Source organism: Zeus faber (genome assembly GCF_960531495.2).
Source record: "Zeus faber genome assembly, chromosome: 15".
Classification (NCBI taxonomy): Eukaryota; Metazoa; Chordata; class Actinopteri; order Zeiformes; family Zeidae; genus Zeus; species Zeus faber.
In genome coordinates this window covers 23,033,055-23,055,077 of record NC_137194.1, presented here as the reverse complement: position 1 = coordinate 23,055,077, position 22,023 = coordinate 23,033,055, and the positions used below count along the sequence as shown (strand labels likewise).

At 43.8% G+C, this 22,023-nt stretch overlaps 1 protein-coding gene across 1 annotated transcript in view; it reads left to right on the top strand.

Moving 5' to 3' along the window:
- b4galt5 (UDP-Gal:betaGlcNAc beta 1,4- galactosyltransferase, polypeptide 5) overlaps positions 1–22,023 on the top strand; it is a gene marked incomplete at its 3' end in the record, with an annotated part of 29,789 nt that overhangs the window by 6,058 nt on the left and 1,708 nt on the right. The window contains exons 2-8 of the mRNA XM_080015442.1: positions 15,076–15,195; positions 15,659–15,772; positions 16,050–16,174; positions 18,024–18,140; positions 18,478–18,665; positions 18,751–18,873; positions 19,432–19,533. Of these exons, the coding sequence (XP_079871568.1) occupies positions 15,076–15,195; positions 15,659–15,772; positions 16,050–16,174; positions 18,024–18,140; positions 18,478–18,665; positions 18,751–18,873; positions 19,432–19,533 (889 nt within the window). The remainder of the gene's footprint in view (positions 1–15,075; positions 15,196–15,658; positions 15,773–16,049; positions 16,175–18,023; positions 18,141–18,477; positions 18,666–18,750; positions 18,874–19,431; positions 19,534–22,023) is intronic.

Genomic DNA, 22,023 nt, shown 5'->3' with positions numbered 1-22,023 from the left:
CATTCTCTAGATGGCCAATCCATTTACAGTCTTCAAGTCCAACTGCGACTAGTTTTCTGACGCACCTCTTCCCCCTGCGATGATTGATTCCTTTTGTTCAATTCAGTCAAGACTCAATTGTCGGAATTTTGCCAATAAAAAATGAGCTCTTCTCCAGTTCACTTTGGTTTGTCAATCATTAATGATAAAGTAGGCTACTTATTTATTTGAGTTCACAAGCTATTTAAAAATGCAGCAGTTTTGATTCTATAATTAATAACTTTTTTTTTTTTTTTTTCTTTTAAGCGCTGAACAACCTGAATTGGCAGGACTTCAATCGCAACTTTTGCTCAGGTCCTTAATGCCTGCCTGGCATCTGACATTTTCACTCTGGTTACCATGGACACTCGGGGTTCTATCCCTTCCAGGACCGGCGCCTCTTTATTGTCACGGCAACCTCAGAAACATGTCAGCCCTGTTCCCGTAATGACTGCGGTTACATCAAATTATCAAATTTTGTTTTTTTGCCATCATTTTGTTTTAAACGAGTATTGCATATAATGCCTTTTTACATTCTAATTTTTGTATGTAGTCTAATAGATGCATAAGTTAAAGTGTCCAGTTAATCAACAGAACCTTTTTTTTTTTTTGTACTTCCATGCAAATTCAAATTTGTTTGCCCCGTGGTCGTTCTTTAGTCACTTTGGTGTGTGTGTGTGTGGATGTGGGTGTGTGTGTGTGTGTGTGTGGGTGGGTGGGTGGACGGTCAAAGGACATGTGATGTTTAATGCTGAATTAACAATGGAATTCGGTTAAACATCAACAGGGGTGCGAGTTCATTGCACCTTGTGAGTCACTTTGAGCCACAGGCAAGCCTCTTAAAGCCTTTCATCGGCTATGTGCCCCCCACCGCCACACACATACACACCTATACACCTCTCACACACAAACCCACTCACTCTGAATGTTGTGTACGACAATTTATTGTAGCCGCGAGTCCCACCCTGCAAAGGACAAGGATTACGTAACTATTTTACTGATTCTGCCACTGTACCATCCAGAATGTTGTCTTACTCCTAAAATAGCCCCGTCCCTGCCACTCTGCTTCAGAGGAGGGGAGGTGACTAAAATACAACCATCTCTACGTTTTGTGGTTGATTTTAATTGGTTTACCAGTGCGTTGCTATGCATAGTTGTTTTCCCATTACTTCAGGGAATTGGACACAGGGATCAGAGGAGCCGCCGTTGCCCTTAATCTGACAATTAACTTGATAAGATGAGATGGAGCGCTGTTAAAACATAAGAAAAAAAAATAGAAAAGAGATAGGGGATATATGAGTAAATCCTGTTGGATATGGGTTACATTTGGACTTGTTTCAAAGGCTGTGAGGCTACAGTACCTACAATGACTTTCTATTCACTATTCGCAATCGCTATTAGTTCAGAGAGTCCGCCGCCAATTGGTCGTGAATGCATCGGCATTAGATCCAGATGGCAGAGACATCCCAGAATGCACTCACGGTTCTCAGGGCCCTCACTTTTCAAATCATTGGACTTGTTCGCCGTGATTAAAGATTTCATACGTCACTGCAACAATGTCAATTCTGAAAAAGATTGACATTTCCTAGCGCTTAGGTAAAAAGCTGGACGCACCTTTGTTGGGTCTTGCGCCATCTGTGTGTGTTCTGTCCTCCGTCTCTTCAGCACCCCACCACGTTCGCCTTTTCCTGGGTGGGGTTATTGTTCTCAATGTGTACCAAGTGCATGCAGGGCTCTAGGTTTTTCTATGCATCGGCGTGTGTGTTTGAAGAAGGTGTTCCTCAAATAGCTTTAATATGGATGTCTTTGTACGCTGAACCACGGACATTATCCTTCTGCAAATATATCTAACATGAAAATTGTGTAGATTGAATTGACAGTAGAATCCAGGCCTATCCTCCCACAGTTAAATAGAAATAATTATAATGTATTAATCTCTTAACTGGTTCAGTTAGATTTCTCCAATAAAGGCATCCAATTGTATGGGTTATCAATCCATCCATCCATTATCTATACCGCTTATCCTCGTGGGGTCGCGGAGGGGCTGGAGCCAATCCCAGCGGTCATTGGGCGAGAGGCAGGGTACACCCTGGACAGGTCGCCAGTCTATCACAGGGCCGACATACAGAGACAAACAACCATGCACGCTCACATTCACACCTACGGCCAATTTTTTAGAGTGACTGATTGACCTAACCTGCATGTCTTTGGAATGTGGGAGGAAAACCGGAGTACCCGGAGAAAACCCACTGCATGGGTTATAATATAAATAATTATATTTTATTCTCAGCCTTAACAGCCAGACTTGACACAGCCGCTGGCTTCATTCAGGCAGCCTTTTCATTTTTTAAAAGCTGATGGTTATTGTAGACGGAGCCATGCTTCCCATAAACCATTTCTTAAATTTGGTTTGCTGTTGTTAGTCTTTTTTGGCCTTTTACTGTAAAAGTAAACTGTTTCTTTGTTGGGATGTAATTATTACATTCCTGTAAACTAAACCGGGGCCCAATGTAATTTATTGCTGTGTGCGAGTGAACCTCTGGCTGGTGTGGATCTCTAACCGTAGACAGATGGCTGAGCCGACAGGAAGCGCGTGTGAGGGTAGGGTGGGACCTTTCAACAGAGGAGAAAAGTCATGTCAGGGGTGCACCTATGGCGTAGAGTCAAGAAATGAATCATCTATGTAACCCAATCGTGCCGAGGGGAAAAATGCCCTTTGTTAACGGGTCTGGGCCTCCCTTTGTTACAGACACTGAAACTGTGGTTGCGCCGGCGATGTGTGTGTGTGTGTGTGTGCGTGTGCGTGCGTACGACAAAAGTAAAAGGGTTTGCAGTGAAAGGGCAACATACAAAACTAACGTCAGGGAGGGATGCTTTTCAAAAATAGATACAGATAACAAAGCTAAGGGTTCAACACAACTGAACTGAACACAACGGTCAGTAAGCCATAGTCACCATGATCAGGTGGATGAGTTATTGTTTGCGATGTGTAGGCCAATCAGCTTTACAATGAGGGTGTAATAATAAAAGTCATACTACTCAACCTTGAGCTTTTCATTTTTTGTGGCTGTCTGGTTGTATACCCATTAATGGGTGTCACGGCCGGATCACACCCAGAACATGCCATTGTATACTTTTAAAATGTACTGTGTTTGTATACTAGGTATAATTTACTTCGAGTAAAGGCCTGGATATCACATTATGCTATTACCAGCAACACCCGACCTCTCAGGTATCAAGTCGGGGCCTTTCGTTGGCCACAGCAGCCAATGCAAACAATCAACAAACAAACCCCCATGAGGGCAACTTTGATGATTAGCCAAGCATAGCTGTGGTCGTAACTGGTATCCAACAACACAGAAAGCAATTGGGTCAATGAGAGTTAATTACCTGCTGCACTTATTACAAAGGGTTTGTCTGGAAACTACAAAAGTGGCATGGTGTTTAAAACAAAACCGTATTCTCTGTGCTAAAATTGGTTAGTTTTGTTTTTTTTGTTGGAACCGATCAACATGATTGGTCGATCGGTAACGGATCAAGTTGATCGGTCGCTTGTTGTTGTGGACGATATACATGAATGCCCTCAAAATTGCCCTGAAACCCATGTGACCTACAACTCAAGCATCCTCGTCTTCCAAACCAGCAGAATGATGATCTTAACTCTGGTTGTTATTCTCAAAGAAGTCACAACTCACAACATTTGGAGTTTGCTTCAGCTTGTAATCTCATCATCATCTGTGTTGCATTAAAGCAACGACTATGATAATTTTAAACTAAATGAATCACAGTGAAGTGCTATAAATCCTTTAAGCCGATTGTCCCTTTTCAAAACTCTTCGCACTGTTGTTTAACATGACATGCATGGGTGTATCCTTGAGGGATGATACAGAGCCTACTGTATACTTCTGGTGGAGCGATCAGTGGGGGCATTTCAACCTGACTGGACCTGCTGCACGCTTCACGCTGCCCTCTCTGGCTGGCGAGGATCCTCACAGCGTCCTTATACTGCACTCGCTGCACTTTACTAGATTGGAGAGATGGGGGGGGTGGAACAGCCGATGAAACCGTAAGCCATCAAGTTCTGAATCTGCAAAGATACGGTGCTTTTCTACTATTTAGATTGAATACGCAATATATTTTAGTATGGTGCACGGGCTGTCTGTTCTGTCCCCTGTGCTCAGTGAACTGCAGTGACCTCCAGCTGTGAAGTTCTCAGCCAACCACTGGAAGGGGGGGGGGTGTGTGTGTGTGTGTGTGTGTGTGTGTGTGTGTGTGTGTGTGTGTGTGTGTGTGTGTGTGTGTGTGTGTGTCACTCAGGTCTGCCCCTGGGCAGGCATACCACAGTGCGTGCATGCCAGAACCCACAGTGCACTTCCTACGTCACTCACGCAATCCACAGCAATAAGACGAGAATGTTCTGGACAGTTGCCAAATATAAAAGCAGGCGGAAACAGGCCGACAGGAGGGAGCAGTGGGACTGCTGCAGGATTGAATCACCACCCTCGGCACAGTCCCACCAACAACGGAATTCATCTCACTTACAGAATGAGGCTTTCCGAGCATCGCAAAGTTGTTTGGAGGCATGTCGTGTTTATATATGTGTGTGTGTGTGTGTGTGTGTGTGTGTGTGTGTGTGTGTGTGTGTGTGTGTGTGTGTGTGCGTGTGCGCTTAAAGGGATTATATGCTCAGACAGTGTCATTTCAAAATGAACCTTGTGTGTGGAAAGCAGAGACGATGAAGGGATGAGACAGACAGGTCGGGTGGGAGACGGATGTCTGCGGCAGAAAGGAATCGGGAGTGTTTCTGAGGCCGCGGGAGGGAGAGGGGGGGGGGCGGTTAAGCCCGGCTACGCGTCAATGAATCCCGAATGCCCTTTGAACCCTCTACCAGGGTAATCATAATTTGCTTGATCATCTATCGGTGTACGTCAATTGTTTTCCTGCCTGCTTTTGGGATACATGGATATCTCTTATCTTCACACCTCTTCGGGCCAGCGTAAACACTCTTTATCCAAGGTCTTTCTCAATGCCTTTTCTGCCTTGTCCTTTCCCCTCTCTGTTTATCACTGTCCTTTCTCATACGTATACCAGGGTTATCTCAACCCCACATGTCTGAGGTAGGCCGGGCTCCCTCGCTGTCAATCCGTCTTTAAACGTTACGAGGAATGACAATGTTCTGTTCACCGAGGTAAAAACCAATAAGGAAACAGAGTAAAATAAAAAAACACATGATGATGACGATTACTAGGGTGTGACGAGAAAACACACGCCACACACTTACAGTCGCCTTCTGCTTCCCCCTCTTCACTTAGTCAGATCTGTGTGCAAGTAGTATTATTTAGTATTTTCTTGCATCATTATAGTGGAAACATGAGGTCCTGGCATCACAAGTTGTTTATGTAATACCCCCCTCGTCCAGTCTGGTCTGCATGTTTCTCTCTCATGTTGTCACTTGGTGGACACATTGGCAGACGCGGGAAACGGGCACGGGTGCACACACACACGCACACGAACATTGAGACGCAGAGCAGATGGGGAGCCATAATGACAAATGCAAGAAGTCTACAACTCTGTGTGTGTGTCTGTGTGTGTGTGTGTGTGTGTGTGTGTGTGTGTGTGTGTGTGTGTGTGTGTGTGTGTGTGTGTGTGTGTGTGTGTGTGTGTGTGTGTGTGTGTGTGTGTGTGTGTGTGTGTGTGTGATATCTTTCCATGACTCATCCTAACGTGAAATGATGTCACAGATATTTCCATTACCCTCAGCACAGTAATAAATCTCCTGAATTCTCTTCCTGTTTGCTGTTATCAGTGTGTAACATTGGGAACATCTGACAGCGTTGCTGACAGTGACACCTGTGTCTGTCTCGGCCACAATGGACAATCTATTTCCTGTTTGTCTAGAGGTTGTTTATTTATCAATGACTGTCATTGATTAACCAGATCAAATCGACATTTAAAAAACAGTATTTTCTTCTTTGTTTTGAACTTTTCATTGTGTGTGTGTGTGTGTGTGTGTGTGTGTGTGTGTGTGTGTGTGTGTGTGTGTGTGTGTGTGTGTGTGTGTGTGTGTGTGTGTGTGTGTGTGTGTGTGTGTGTGTGTGTGTGTGTGTGTGTGTGTGCACACTGTATGAGGTTGGTCGAGGGGAAGAGGAAGAAGCAAGAAGAGGGGGAGTATGCGGGGTTGGAAGGCTCTCAGGAAGTCGGCGTGGTGCCAAGCGGCGTGATAAGCGATGATGTTGTAAACGAAGAAGAGAAAGCAGGGTACTTTCTCTGTCAAAGGGACATCTGCTCGGAAAATCAACTCCGTCCTTTTGCCTCTGAAAAGGCAGCTCCTCTCTCGCCGTCGTCGGCAGTTTACCTGCTGCCGCTGGTCAAAAGCTGGATGGGGGGGGGGGGGGGGGGTTTAACACATTTTTGAAATTCTTGTGTTTGCGTAAAAATCACATTGTTATGGATGTTTTTGACCCTTAGATATGTTTGCACGTCCAGTCTTGTAGAACTTCCTCCCTTCTCGTGGACGTATAGTGTGTGTGTGCTCAGCTGTGGTTTTGCCGAGGCTCCGTGATCCATTTATGACTGGGTATCATGTAACCATTATCGCCCAGACCAATATCATCTGTATGTGCATGTGATTCTACTGACAGTGCATACTCACACAAAGCAGATTTTTTTTTTCCTTTGGCTTTGTTTGCTTGTTTTACTCACTGAATTTGTGGCTACAGTACCCAGCGATCCCCTTGGCCAATTTCCGTTTTCCATCACATCTACATATTCATTCCATTCTTTCATTCCCTTCCACCTACAACCGGGGGTGGTGGCAGCATTTACTGGGCTTATACCTGGTGTTACTGATTCTTGGATTGAATTCACAAGCCCTCCACCCCTGTAGAATTCACGGCTTTCTCCACTTGATTCAAAATATCTCAGAATATATATGGTGAGATGGTGAGAACCAGCATTTTAGCTGCAAAGTATCAATAGGGATGATTAACATAGTCGATATGCTATTGGTGCCTTGCTGTCTAGGTAAATGGAGGCTAGGAGGCAGGCCTATGGATCAATATAGTATATAATAATGAAGTTGTTTATAAATATGTATGATATACACACATGTTTGTGGAAGAAAGAAAGAACATTGTTCTTCTTGTGCTATTCAAAAGTCACTCCACAATTGCTGTATTAAAGACACAGCGTCAAACCCCCTCAAGCTAGAACCGGAGACAGGAATCCTAGAACCTGCAGGCACATATAAAAACAGCATCAATATAATAATAATTGATTTGCCCCTGTGTTGCAGCTACATAAGCAATAATAGGTAGAACAATAGTTTAGTGGAAACACTTTGTAAACATTCTCCCCAATGAGGGGACGATTTTTATGGTTATCAATGCATGTCAGTGCATGACAAACGCATCCAGATACTTAAGCTTAACCCTACAACCCCCTAACTCGATGTGTATCTGTTGATTCCGGGGCATTGCGGATTTGGTTAACAACAGACTGCACTGTGGCTTTTGTTGGGCGGCGGATGTGGGAGGTTGTTCTCTTTCTGTTCAGCAATACCTGTTCCAGTGTGCTTACAAACAAAAATTACCCTATAGTTTTCAAGTTCAAAAGATTATTTGTCACATACATTAGTTTAGTTTATTTGCATTTTGGTATGACATATACAAAATGCTAACATATACTCGTTTGTTTTTACAAGGAATTGAATAGTTGAATAGTGTATGTAATCACATTCAAGCACTATTTTCCATAAAACGCGTGGTCAGGGCAATAATTTTCCCCGCTTGGTTTTGTCGAAACATGAGCATTTGTTTTCTCTGTTAAGCTCACGAGAGCTGCTTTCACACATGAGCTCCAGACAACGTCCGGATAATGAGCGCGGGTAGAGCGTGCGGGAGGCAGGACGTGATGCAATGTCACTGCGGCGTTTTTACACCACCTTTTTTTGCGTTCATACTGCATGTATTTGAACGCATCCCCAATCGAAAAAAAGGCATGGAAAGTAGGCTTCGGCGATGGTGCAAAATTCCAAGCTGGGGGGCGGCGATTGACGATTTTATCGGGGGGGACAGCATAGAACGTAATATAATACGGCAAATGCGGTCTCCCCATTACAGAAGTGCAGGGTTTATTATTTATAAGTAAAGTATTTACACAAAACATCCTGTTTTTACAAAATGAAGTCCCCAAGCAACGGGGAGACGTGCGTCCCCACCAGCAGACCTGCCAACCTGCATGTATTTTGTGTACCAACTATGCAATTCTTAGTCAAAATACGCAGCTACGAAATGCCAGCTGAAACTATGCAAAAAAATGAAATTAAAATAAAAGATGCTGCGACCTGTGGTTCTGTAACCCCTTCCCTCCCTCTCCTCTTACTCAACATCCGTTAATACGCATCTCACTGAGCGGTACTTTAGTATCCACCGAGGTGTAACGCTGCATAGCTGAGGTAAAATGGGAAGTTGGAGGGTTAGAATAAAGCACAAAAACGAGACAATAATGTTACATATAAAACGTGAGTTGCACCAATCGATCGGACATGACCGGAATCGGTCTGTTTTTCACCGGCCGGTCAGATATATTTTCCGATTCTGTGCCGGTCAAATTTACACACCGATGCTGTGCTGATGTACTCGTGAAAATGCTCCAATACTCAAACCCGATACCAACGCAATGTAAAGTAGTTGACGCTCAAAAAAGAGAGAGAGAAAGAAAATGTGGGCCGTTTGGAGGTACTTTGAGGTAAACAAAGAAGATTCGATGACAGTTTTCAAACAATGTGCAGACTGCCTTTCTACTGCTGTCACAAAAATCCCTTAAAGGCCTTAAATGGAATTGCTCAAGTAAAGCGCAAATACCTCAAAATTGTATTAATCACAATAGTACGTACAGTTTACCAGAACTTGGTACTTGGTGAACCCCTTGTCCCCTCAGCACCTCCCGAACTAACTTCCTTCCTAACGTCTCTCCCCTAAAAGGAAACGCCACGTGATCTTCAACAGACAAGGGCGATGTCGGGAGCAAATACTGCAACAGAAATGTATTTTACTTCAAATATTGAGTGGATTCCAGCTAGTTTGTATTTTATTTTAACAATACACATTGCACAATTCACATTCTCTAGAGTGACATAAAAATGTTGCTTCTGCAACGCTACTGTATACAGCCATACCTGTCTTGTTATCATCATGTTTTCCTGTCTCGGATAAGAGGTTCAAATTGAACAAAAAAAGAGAACAACCTTTCCTGCCTACGAAGCCAGGTGCATTGGCATCCAGGCCTGTGTGCGTGTGCCAATGATTTCATTACCGCCAGGGGTTTTTCCTTTGTATCCCCGATGGTGATCAAGAACGCAGTTATGTTCTTATCGATTTCATCAAGTTCCTGCCTACTGCTAGTTGTCAAAGTGCATGACTGTGGTTTTATCTCTGTAATGGCCAGTCTAAACCCAAATGGCTTTAGCAAGGGTTTTTGAACCCCAGACAAATTTTCAAGATCTAAAAAGAATCGGAAGGAAATCTCTTGTCTTAAGGGTTGTTAAGAGCCTTTTGATTGGAGATCATCAGAATATCAGGTGGGTTGGATATTATCTTAAGTCATTGCTCCTATAGTGTGTGCTAAAATGCCAAGATTTGTGATCCGCTGTGATCACCAGTCGTTTTAATATTTCAATGTGGGGCTTAGATTCTCTGTCTACTAGAGGGAGCCCTATGTTGGAAGTCGCACCAGACTCACTCAGACTGGACTTGGCCATAGTCCAAGTGCGGAGGAGACCGTAACGCCTGGTTGGAAATTCCACCGCGGTAACCCCATTACCACTGCGTCCCTGGTGGACGAGGTGGGGAAAATCGGTCCGTACAACAGTCTGCAAGTCCTGAAAACATCCCACGAGACCTCAAGAGCTACTTGTGAGTAAACCGATAGTCGCTGGAGCGATAAGAGTGTCGTCGCGCTTGTTTCTAATGTGGAGACAGAGGTGTTGGATGTTGACGTACAAAGAGGGAACAAGGGAGAACAGGCTGTTGACAGCATCGAGAAACCGGCATTGGAAGTGACCGTCCATACGGGAGGTGTTTATCTCCATTGCCAACGTGTGAAACAATAGCGGATTGACATCCAAGATGTATTATCACTGTCTCTAGCTCTTGAGATGTGGCCATAATATTTTTGCTCGCGATGTGATAATAATCCTCAGCTGTTTTTTTGGGAGGGGATTGTAAATAAATGTTTATAGATCAAGTTCAAGAAGAGATAATAATATATAATAAATTCACAAGTATTCAACTCGTGGCCTTGTTGATTTGAACAAATGGTCGAATGGACACGGATCTTCTGTTGTTCCCAGGGGATCGTGGTCCATCGGCTTGGAGCCGCGGGATTAGAGCAAATGGATTCTGAAGGTCGTCACCAGGCCTGGAATTATTTGCTGCTCCAAGGCTTGAAAGAACGAGTCAGTGGTCCATCGATGCAGGACGGAAATACCACAGATGCTGCAGATATGATGATCATCTGTGTGAAGAGCTCAGGGTTGCGTTGCATACAGAGTGCTTCAAATTGGGTTTCAATGGGGTTGAGGGAATTTCTATGGATTTTTACAGGGTAGTATTGTTTTGAATGTCGATCAAGATTCAAGAGGTTATTTGTCACATACATATACACAGGGTCATACATATATGCAGTCAAATGTCATGACGCCCGGTTATTAGGCACAATAAGCTCTAAAGATAGAAAAAATACCAAAATGTGCGTAATCTACACGCGGCGCTCGCACAGGATTAATGATACAGTACGCTAGTGTTTTATTTTCATAACACTCTGAAACATAACCAAAAGGATAAACTCCAAATGGGGATAACAAATAATAAATACATGCATGTAAAGATTATGGGAAATTGGGTTAGGAGTAATTCAATTTTGAGCAGTTTCCTGATTGTGATCAGTTCCTCTTTGTTTTGCAATTTTTTGTCTGGTCACAGTGAGTTTGTACTTCATCTGCGCATCTGGGTTATTAGAAAAGAAAATAATATTTTAATGAGCGTCAGTAATTTCGATTTGGGGATTGGATTAGTTAGAGTATTTTTTTTCTAGTATTAAGTGAACAGTGTTTTTTAGCTGGTTACAGTATAGTATGTGCCTCTGGGCAACCGTAGCCAACACATTTTAACAGGGATTTCTGCATCCAGATCCAAACTGGAGCTAAAATAAACACAGAACAACATCAAGGGGACAGCCCAGCATGATGCCACGTTCAGTATCTAAGCAGACTTCTATAAGAATGATATTTAATGAAGATCAAACATCATTATGAATTGGAAAAAAAACAACTGTGTGATGAATTTGTTTCGAGCGTTTTTATCTGGATAATTGAGAGGGATTTTATGCTGATGTGACGACTAATCAGCTATTTACTCTCCTAAATGATTTATGACCTCTGTAGTGTGGAATATTACTTCTAGTAAATTCGCTGTCACAGGCATAATGCATGTTCAGCATCTAGCAAGACATAATGTTATGCGGCCCATATTCTGTGTGTGTGTGTGTGTGTGTGTGTGTGTGTGTGTGTGTGTGTGTGTGTGCATGCATGTCAGTGTATGTGGGAGTGTCACTGATGTGGCGTAATGGTAGTGGTAAAAAATGACCCTTTCAAGATGGCCTCAAACCCTCAGAGATATAAGGCACTTGGTGTGTGTGTGTGTGTGTGTGTGTTAGCTGTGCAAAGCATTTATGTGGGGGAAAAGTGCCTTTCAGCTCTTATCAGAGAGCTTGCAAAACAGGACCGATCTCCAACTGCTGAGCTATCAATGTGGAGTTAATTGCCTTTCAGAGGTGGGGTGGGGTGGGTGGGGGTGGGTTATATGTTTCTTTTTTTTTTCCTGTTTAAAAACACCGTGGGGTGTGTTTCATTCCTGTCACCGGAGCCCTTTAATCCAACCTTCACTGTGTTGGCGGCTACAGGGGTTGACCAAAAGTGGAAAAAAAAAAAAATACTCTCGACTAAAATGCACGAGAGACGAGATTTAGGATGTAGATAGAAAGAGGGAGGAAGGGAGGGAGGAAGGGGTGCATGCGAGAAGCGAGGGATGTGCAGTGCAAGAGTTGAAGGTGCTGAGGCTGGGCTCGGTGTGAGGACAGTGTGTTCTGTAAGAGTGATGGAGGACAAGGTCGATCAAGGTTTCCTGTCACACTGGAGGGGGTACAGCGGGGGCTTGTAATGGGTTTGTGTGTGTGTGTGTGTGTGTGTGTGTGTGTGTGTGTGTGTGTGTGTGTGTGTGTGTGTGTGTGTGTGTGTGTGTGTGTGTGTGTGTGTGTGTGTGTGTGTGTGTGTGTGTGTGTGTGTGTGTGTGTGTGTGCGCGCTAAGTGGACGGTATGTCTGCCAGTGCAAATATACACCTTCATGCCTGCAGGTACACAGGGGTTGTGTATTTTCTGTTGATTGTGTGTGTGTGTGTGCGTGCATCCTTGAAACCTCAGAACTCACCATTAGTCCAGCTTCTAGAGATGAATCGTTGATGTTAATACAAAGGGAACAGGGGAGGGACAGGAGCCAATTAAAAACTCAAGCCCTTTCTAAAATGTAATGTATTTAACAGCATTATTTATCCTGACGCATGAAGAGGCCTCCTCTTAACGGCCCGCAGAGATTTCCCCGCAACGTTAAGATAATTTATAGTCCTGGGTGGAGTCGTATTTCATCTTGCATTTTTCCCTTTAGAAGTTCTGAAGGCGCGCCGAGGTTTCTTTTTTTGTATTTTTGAATTCCAGTCAGGGATTTTAGGTAGCGTTATGCCTAGATCATGTCTGTCCATAGTTAGCAGATTTGGAGTGGAGTGCCAAGTATGCTGCCTGGAGTGCTGGTGGTTCACACTCCAGAAGCCTCTCGGCCTGTTTCCATCATATGGCGCTACACATGGACCGCAACACGAGTCCTTCCAGTGTTTAATTATATCCTCTCTCATTTGTATGCATGCAGCATTAACATGTACAATATAACCTCGTTCAAATGTATTTCTCAAATTAATAAAAATATGGTTAAGGATGGAAAAATTGGTTATTATTTATTAATCTTTTTATTTGCTATTTTGTTTATTTTTCTGTCTATTTAAAAAATAAAAAAAACACCTTATGTTTGAATGCGTTGCAGGGTAAAATGAGAATATTGATTTCGGTTACTGCAAAGCCACTAGTCTCCAGCTTCTGCAAGCCGAGGCAGTTTGTATAAAACGATAAATGTAATGGAAACTGTAATACAATTACCGATGACAAATTGCGTCTCACGACTTTCTAGCTCAGCTGTGGTACTCCAACACCTATATATGAGCACGCATACACACACACACACACACACACAAATGGAAGAACGGGGCTCATTGTAATTGCTATAGGATAAAAGCACATTCGATTAATGTCAAAACACTCTTGAGGTGGAGCAGTTTAGAAACTGCCTTTACTTTGGCAGTAATGTGTTGCCATGTTGCTACAGAGGGATCCGGCTACATTTTTTCTTAAGGATGGGAAGAACAGGTTGTCTTGACAGTTTGCCGTCATGAGGAACACACAGCGTACTAGTGAACCAGGTATAGGGCTGTCACAATTATCATATAATCGCCTGATCAGTTATCTGAGCAGATCGCATTTTTTATTTTCTACAATCATGTTTCCATTCGAATTTAAGGGAAATTTAAAGACAGTTTTAGAAATATTGCAACATATTAAAATGTGAATTTTTCTCATTCAGTTTTTTCGATTATTTGTGTCGAGGAAAATTAACTGGGCACCAAAATGTTTATTGTTGAATGTTCGATGTGGTGGATGTCTTGTGTTTTTTTCATTTTAAGCTTATACTATGACCGTGACATAAAATGAACAAAAAAGACAATAAAATAAAAAATGGTCAATCGCAATTCTTTCTAATGCACAATAGGCTGTGGTTGTAGAGATCCTGGTTGACGGTTCAATGGATGAGGTGAGGATTGAGAGTGGAAATATTAGAGTGGAAATAACATTTAAAACACATCCTGTCTTTGCGCTCGTACCTCCCATTGCTGCTGTGTTATTCAGGGCAAACCACAATTGTACTTCGGTTCCTAGTCCTAGTCATTGGGGGCATTCAAATTTTGAGCGTGAAGCTACAGGGAAGTTGAAACATCTATCTTTATTCGTGATAAGTATTTTCCAGAAGATATTCAGGTCGAGCCGTCGCCAAGTCATTTGTGTATGCTGAGATAATGATGATTTTCACCGTAATTCTGCCTCTTCCAGTTCCATACTCAATCTGTCTTACAATTTTTTTTTTCGTCTTGCAGAATATAATCAGTGTGAGCGATAATGGCAACTCGGGAAATCAAAGTACATTATCAGGAACAACAACAGAGGTTTTAGTTTTAAGTGGTAAAACAAATAAAAATGGTACTGAATAACTTTTTTGTCGTTCTCAGCATCTTTCCCTCATGCTGTTCGATTGATAGTTTCTCGCTCCACTGTGACCATATTCCCTCCTCCCTTCCATCCTTGCTTATTCCATATATCAGCATTCCCAGAAAAATCTTTTTTAATGTCTGCACGGGAAATCCCTCTCATTAATTCGGAGACAGATAATCAATAAAGACCGTGGCAGCTTTAATGGGGAGAAGGAACATGAGGAATCAGCCCACAGTGACTTTAAAATAATGGTCTGCAATTTAAAGTTTGAGAAGTTATGGATTATCCCGCCTCCCTTAATTACTGTAGGATCCCACCAAATAACAGTCTAGCCTTCCAGATGCTTGAGATAGCGGTATTACAGCTTTTAACACCTTCCAACCACTCTCCTGGTATTGTGAGTTATCCAACGCCGTTCTTTTCGCCCTGAGTGTAGGAGCAGTTTGCCAGAAATGGCGCACAACGGCAGTTTGCTGAGCACAGATTTTTGGATCACAGTCTCTCTTTGGTAAACGGCAAATTGTGTTTCCTCACAGGTTATTGAGTGAGCGTAGCCCATGGGACAGGAATATTTAAGAGGGCCCAGAAGGGGAAAGGACTAATTTTTTTCCTCCTTCTGACACTGTCCACAGTCAACGAGTACGTGTTCATGGTCCAGGCCAGAGGGATCCAGATCAGGGAAAACGTGAGGAACATCGGAGCTCAGGTTCTCGAGCAGGTCGTGAGAGGAGCTTACAGCATCAACGGCACAGGTAAGGACACACACACGGCAACAAACACACTAACACACACACAACATATTATCGTAGATCATTCGAGGACCAACAATAAAAAATGTTGCTTCCACCAAATATGGAGAGTGATTTCTTTATGAGCAGAACCAGACAAAGTCACCTTGAATCGAGATCCTCATTTTGACTGGAGTTCGACTTGGCCCTCGAGCGATGGCAGTAAAGCTCTTACAGTATATGTTTCTCATATGTAACTCTGCATAGTTGAGTGAGTTTATGAAAAGACTCAAGTTCCAGGAACAGATGGTTGAAATGCACACAGCACACACAGCTGTGACATATTAGTGTGTGTGTGTGTGTGTGTGTGTGTGTGTGTGTGTGTGTGTGTGTGTGTGTGTGTGTGTGTGTGTGTGTGTGTGTGTGTGTGTGTGTGTGTGTGTGTGTGTGTGTGTGTGTGTGTGTGTGTGTGTGTGTGTGTGTCCAGACTACACCTATGACTTCAACCTGAGCGAGAGCGATGCTCCTCCTACCACCTTCCTCCCCGAGGACTTCACCTACCTCCCGTCGCAGATCTGCCCCGAGAGGTTACCCTCCATGAGTAAGAGCCACCAGAAAAACAATTTCATCGCCTAAATTGTTAGAGTTTTCGAGATGGAACAAACAAGGTCCAACAATCAAACCTTTGACTGATGATGCACGCAATTTAGTTGAAATAGAACGATAAAGCTGGACCAAGCGATTTCTATTCAAAAACTCTCAAATATTTTGAGTTCCAGACCTCCGTGCTCCACATGACAGACATGTTTGTCCTTATCTCCTTATCTCCGTCTCTCTCACATTTCCAAATAAACACATTTTTCTCTTTTCCTTCACAGAGGGCCGCTTGGAGGTGAACATGTCTGAGATTTCTCTGGATGAAGTGGAGAGGTCCTTGCTGGAGAGCGAGCCCATGGCCCTTGGAGGCCACTGGAAACCCAAAGACTGTGTACCACGCTGGAAGGTACACACAGACTTGCGTTTTCAGGGCCCTCCGGCACAGAGACACAGGCGATGGGGTGAAACGCACCAGTTTTATTGTAGCAAGTGGGCTAGGTGGAACAGGCCCGGAGCAGATGTACAACATGTCGTGACAAGGGCTCCTATCCTGTGTGTTTGAGGATGAGTGTTTTGCCTGTTGCTCGCTGATAAATGTAATGAGCAACAGGTATACAGATGCACTGATCATGCGCCCAATTACCTAGACCCAGGACAGGTGTGGCTGCTTAAACCACACCATCCCCACACCACATACCGGACACCAAAATGGCCACGTGTGCGTCAGAACTGGACCATGGAGCATTGGAAGAAGGTGGCCTGGTCTGATGAATAACTCTTTCTTCTACATCATGTGGATGGGCGGGGTTAGGGTCTGATCCAATGGAGCATCTGTGGGATGTGCTGGAACAACAAGCCTGATCCGTGGGGGCCCCAGCTCGCAACTTCCAGGACTTAAAGGATCTGCTGCTAACATCTTGGTGCCAGATACCACAAGACACCTCCAGAGGTCTTGTGGAGTCCATGCCTCCACGGCTCAGAGACGCCTTGTTGATGACGACGGAAAATGGCCAGACTGGTTCAAGCTGACACGACGACTACCGTAACTCAGAACCACTCTGTACAGTTGTGGTCAGCAGAAAAACATCTCGGAATGCACGACACATGGAACCTTTAGGCAGATGGGCTACATGGGGATGGGCTAGGGATGGGCTAACAGCAGAAGACCACGTCGGGTTCCACTTCTGTCAGCCAGGAACTGAAAGCTGAGGCTGCAGTGGGCACAGGCTCACCAAAACTGGACAGTTGAAGACTGGATAAACGTAGCCTGGTCTGATGAATCTCTATTTCTGCTGAGGAATTCAATTGAGCACTTGTGGGATGTGACAGAACGGGAGATTTGCAGCATGAATGTGCAGCTGACAAATTGACATGAATTGCGTGATGCAATCATGTCATCATAGACCAGAATCTCAAAGGAATGTTTCCAACATCTTGTAGAATCCATGCCAAAAAGAACCGAGGCTGTTTTGAGAACTAAGGCCCTACCCAGTATTAGTATAGTGTTCCTAATAGAGTGCTAAGTGAGGGTATGTTCCCACAGTGACTGTTATTTTCTCTTCCCCCTCTCTGTTCTTTCACGCATTCTCTCTCTGGCTCCCTTTCCACCCCTTTTATCTTTAGCTCTCTTCATCTTCTCTCCTTTTCACTCACGCACTCACTTACGGGTTTGCTCTTAGCTTAATCTCAAAGGAAACTTTGATTTTCTCCTTTTAAAAGCTGGACCTTTATAGCAACCAGAGGGGGGAGGGTCCTTTTCAGGTAGAAGGTCCTTTTCAGGGTTACTTTTAGGGCCCCAGTGCCTCTGTGATCAATACCTCTCAAATCTGTGTGTGTGTGTGTTTGTGTTTGTGTTTGTTGTGTGTGTGTGTGTGTGTGTGTGTGTGTGTGTGTGTGTGTGTGTGTGTGTGTGTGTGTGTGTGTGTGTGTGTGTGTGTGTGTGTGTGTGTGTGTGTGTGTGTGTGTGTGCGTGCTTCCAGACTATGCCTATGATACTGTGACAAAATGTACTTATTGTAAGTCACTTGGGTCAAAAGCGTCTGGAAATGCCTTTTCTTTTTTTTTTTATGGGGTCAGCTCATCAAACTATATGGGAAGTCGGATATACATGGACTTAACTAATTCACCTCATATTGTGGGGAATTGTGTGTCATCACAATGTGGTTATATAATATGTTAACGTCATGGCCGTACAATACCACTGGAAGAGGATAAACGCTGATCTTGATTAATTTGTTACGTGCTTTGCTTCCTAGGTGGCGATCCTGGTCCCATTCAGGAACCGACACGAGCACCTCCCCATCCTCCTCCGACACCTGGTGCCGGTGCTGCAGAAACAGAGACTCCAGTTTGCCTTCTACGTAATAGAGCAGGTACACTCGAAAATGCTCCCAGAAATACATTGTAGGGGCTACCCTTGCTGACATTGCCATATTTTTCTTCTGTCTGAAGAATCCCATGAAATTCCCGTTTTCAGGGTGGCCAAATTTGGTCCTCAGCTTCAGTCAAGGGAGATGTCGCGTTCCAAGTTTTGTTGCGTGCTGAGTGTGCTGTTCCAGACGAAAAGCAGGAAAACATAACGCCAGCATTGTAGATGAGCTGAAGCAGCATGCTGCAGAACAGGAAGTGGCAGCCTTAATCAAAGCTGTTCTGTCGGGTTTTTTTTCCGCATCTCTCTTACACTCTTTACTTTTTTCATCCCCTTCTCAGATGGGTAACGAGCCTTTCAACCGAGCCATGCTGTTCAACGTGGGCTACAAGGAGGCCATGAAGGACCTGAACTGGGACTGTCTGGTCTTCCACGACGTGGACCACCTGATGGAGAACGACAGGAACTACTACGGCTGCACCGACATGCCACGCCACTTTGCTGTCAAACTCAACAAATACTCCTACATGTGAGTCCCGGTCGATCGGGGTCCAATTTGGGATGTTGAATTGACTGGTGCGCCGGGAAATTCTCACGATTCCGCTTCTTTCCAGACTTCCGTATAATGAGTTCTTCGGGGGCGTCAGTGGCCTGACTGTGCCGCAGTTCAAAAACATCAATGGATTTCCCAATGCATTCTGGGGCTGGGGAGGAGAGGATGATGACCTCTGGAACAGGTGAGGGGAAGCACATACATCCGCCCACCCACACACAGATACAAACTCTGGCCATGACTGAAAGATGAATCATCACAGCTCATAGCAGCTTTCAGCTTTCCTCCCTCTCTCTCTCTCTCTCTCTGTCTCTCTCTCTCTCTCGCTCTCTCTCGCAATCTCTTTGTCCTTGCTACGCAGCCTTGCGGTTTCTTCGCTCAGGGCTCACAACTCCCAGGCAGCTGTACATACTTTCAGCTGTGACACAGAGTCCGCTTTTCAGTGATCTCTGTGATTCATTTTACAGAAAATCACATATTATCTGTAAGAAAAGAACACATCACGCCTTTGTTCGCTCTTAAGAGACGATCCCGCGCTCTGTCGACAGGACGTGTCTGTTGAGTAAGTCCAGTTTAGAGTACGTCAATATAACGTCACCACCGCGGTATGAGGAACGCACTTGGCTATAAGGGCATGTCACCGTGATGAAAATGAAAATGATGATGATAATGATAATAATAATAATAATAATAATAATAATAATAATAATAATAAAAATAATAATACTTTCTCTGTGCTCAGGGTGGAGTTTGCCAACTACACGGTGAGCCGCCCACGACGGGAGCAGGGCCGCTACATGTCCATCCCACACCACCACCGCGGAGAGGTGCAGTTCCTGGGAAGGTCAGTCCACCACGTGCACACACACACACACACACACACACACACACACACACACACACACACACACACACACACACACACACACACACACACACGCATAACAACAAACACATACACACACAGTGGATTTGGCTGAAGGGTGGTGGTGGGGCATTTGGGGGGGGGGGGGGGGGGGGGGTGGAATGTGGCTTTCACTCATGTGATGTAAGCAAGTCACATGAAAAGTCAGAACAGTGACTTTGGGAATTTCTGCACTTTTTAAAGAAGTTGCATGTGACATGTTCGCGGCTAAATCTCTCATCCCTCAATTCGTACTCTTTGTTTGTCGCTCGATTAAAGCTCCCACGCCTTTATCCACTCGGACTTCAAACCGCAAGCTCCAAGCGAATCTCAGCAGCTTGCACAGGGAAATAATAATCTGTAATTTAAATTGAAAGTTTTACTTTTCTCTAACAGGTCTGTAAACAGTTGACACTCCGTCAGGCTGCTACTGTATCTAAAGCCCCGTTCACACATGTGGTCTAGCCCTGAAATGTTTCGGAACCGTTCCCGCACGTGTGTGAATGGGAACAGCGATCGACATTCCGAGAAATCTGTTCCGGCAATTCCCCACCTCAAGACCTTGTAACATTTCCGGGAGGGCTGCGTTGTGAATGGAAGCGGTAACATTGCCGGTACAAGCGCGTGAAGTAGGGGTGGCGCCGAATCGGAATACCGGCAAAGCATAAATAGTGGGTTTTTACAAATATTTACTTCGTACAATTATTTTGAAATTCTTTGTTTTTGAGGAGAAAAAAAAAACAGGACGAGAAACTGAAACACGTCCAGTCTCTACGGCGACAGGTCTTTATGTGCTGAAATGTTGTTCTTTTTCTGCTTAACCCTCTTAAGTCCAAGCTTAATTCAGAGAAGCGTTGTGATTTTGGTGTGGTCTGATATTTATCTAAATATAATCAACTTAACACACTCTTACTCCAAAGTGATTGATATATTGATCTATTTGAAGGAAAAACACAGCTACATTGATATGCCATCAATAGTTTGGTCAGTATCATTAGGCAGCTTTTAGATAGATCACACAAAACCCACAAGATATAAAGAGTATGTTTTTGTATTTTTTGTTGCCGCCAGAAATGTAACACACACTAGAATATACTGACGAACTGTTTTGTCAATCCAAAAGTTGTTCATCAAGGTCTTGGGTATATTATGAAGTCAAAATAATTGATCAAATCTGACATCTAAATAGGTAAAAACAAGGTTTAATCTCAACTGTTCACAACTTTATTTCAGTTGGCCCAAGGTGTGAGAGGAGCCATTAGCTAATGACTAGAAAATTCATGACCCCCTGGTGGGGGCCATTAGAGGTGTCGATCTGCAGCAGGCAGGGGCCATCTCTTTGTCAGACTCTCAGACAGAGGAATGGGGCTGTAGGCTAGTGGGAGTGGGGACAGTGAGCAATGCCAGAAATATTTATTGAAAATGTCACACAAACTACATACAAAAACTCCAAACAATGGTTTAAGGCGATAGGTGAGAAGAGCAACTCTAGAACCAACAGTCACGTTCAAGTCAAATGAATGAATGAATGAATGAATGAATGAATTTTAATTCATGAACAAAATATATATATATATATATATATATATATATATATATATATATATATAGAGGAATAGGAGCATGCAGCCTTGGCCTGCTTGCTGGTGTGTGTTCAAGATGATTTTCTGTGGCAGCTTGTAGAGGTGCTTTCGTACTGTAATACATCAAACATACTCATACTCTCATACATAAAACAAATTTTAAAAAGTGTAAGGAAATGTGATATTTACATCATCTGACATATCTCTATAGACTACATACATCACACCTGGCAGGTGTGATGTATGTAGTGCCACATACATACATACATACAGCTCACCAGCTTATGAAATGTATGCACCACACACTCATACCTTCGTCTAGGAAGACTGCGTTGCTGGGGATGTGTTGGTCACTGTAACCATAAGTAAAGCAAAAAGGCTGTAAGACGCAGGCTAAGTGGAGAGGAGAGCAGAGCTACATAAATGCTGTGTGCTACTGTTTTCAGCTATCGCCTGGATTTACTGTACAATGCTAAGCTTGCTTAGCAAAATAAATATCCCTTCTCTTTACCCTGCAGCTACCGCCAGTAACACCGTTAACCTTAGCTAACTTGATGGTGCTATCGTTGTGGCAAACAGGATTCCATGAAACGGTCCCTGGCTTAGCTAGCTACTCATCCACCTAGCACTCTGGCTAGCTAAAGTTTGCGTTAGTGAATGGGTGTACAAGACGCAGAAATAATTTCAACGTTAGCCTGTGCTACTAAAAAAACTCAGTTACTTACTCATCGTCAGGTATTAGGTCCTCAGCTGGGTCAATTCTCGATTAAAAATGCTGTCTTTCTTCCTCTGAATCTTCCTCAGTATCAGGACATGATGATTTATCGAATCCCTCCACACCTTACAC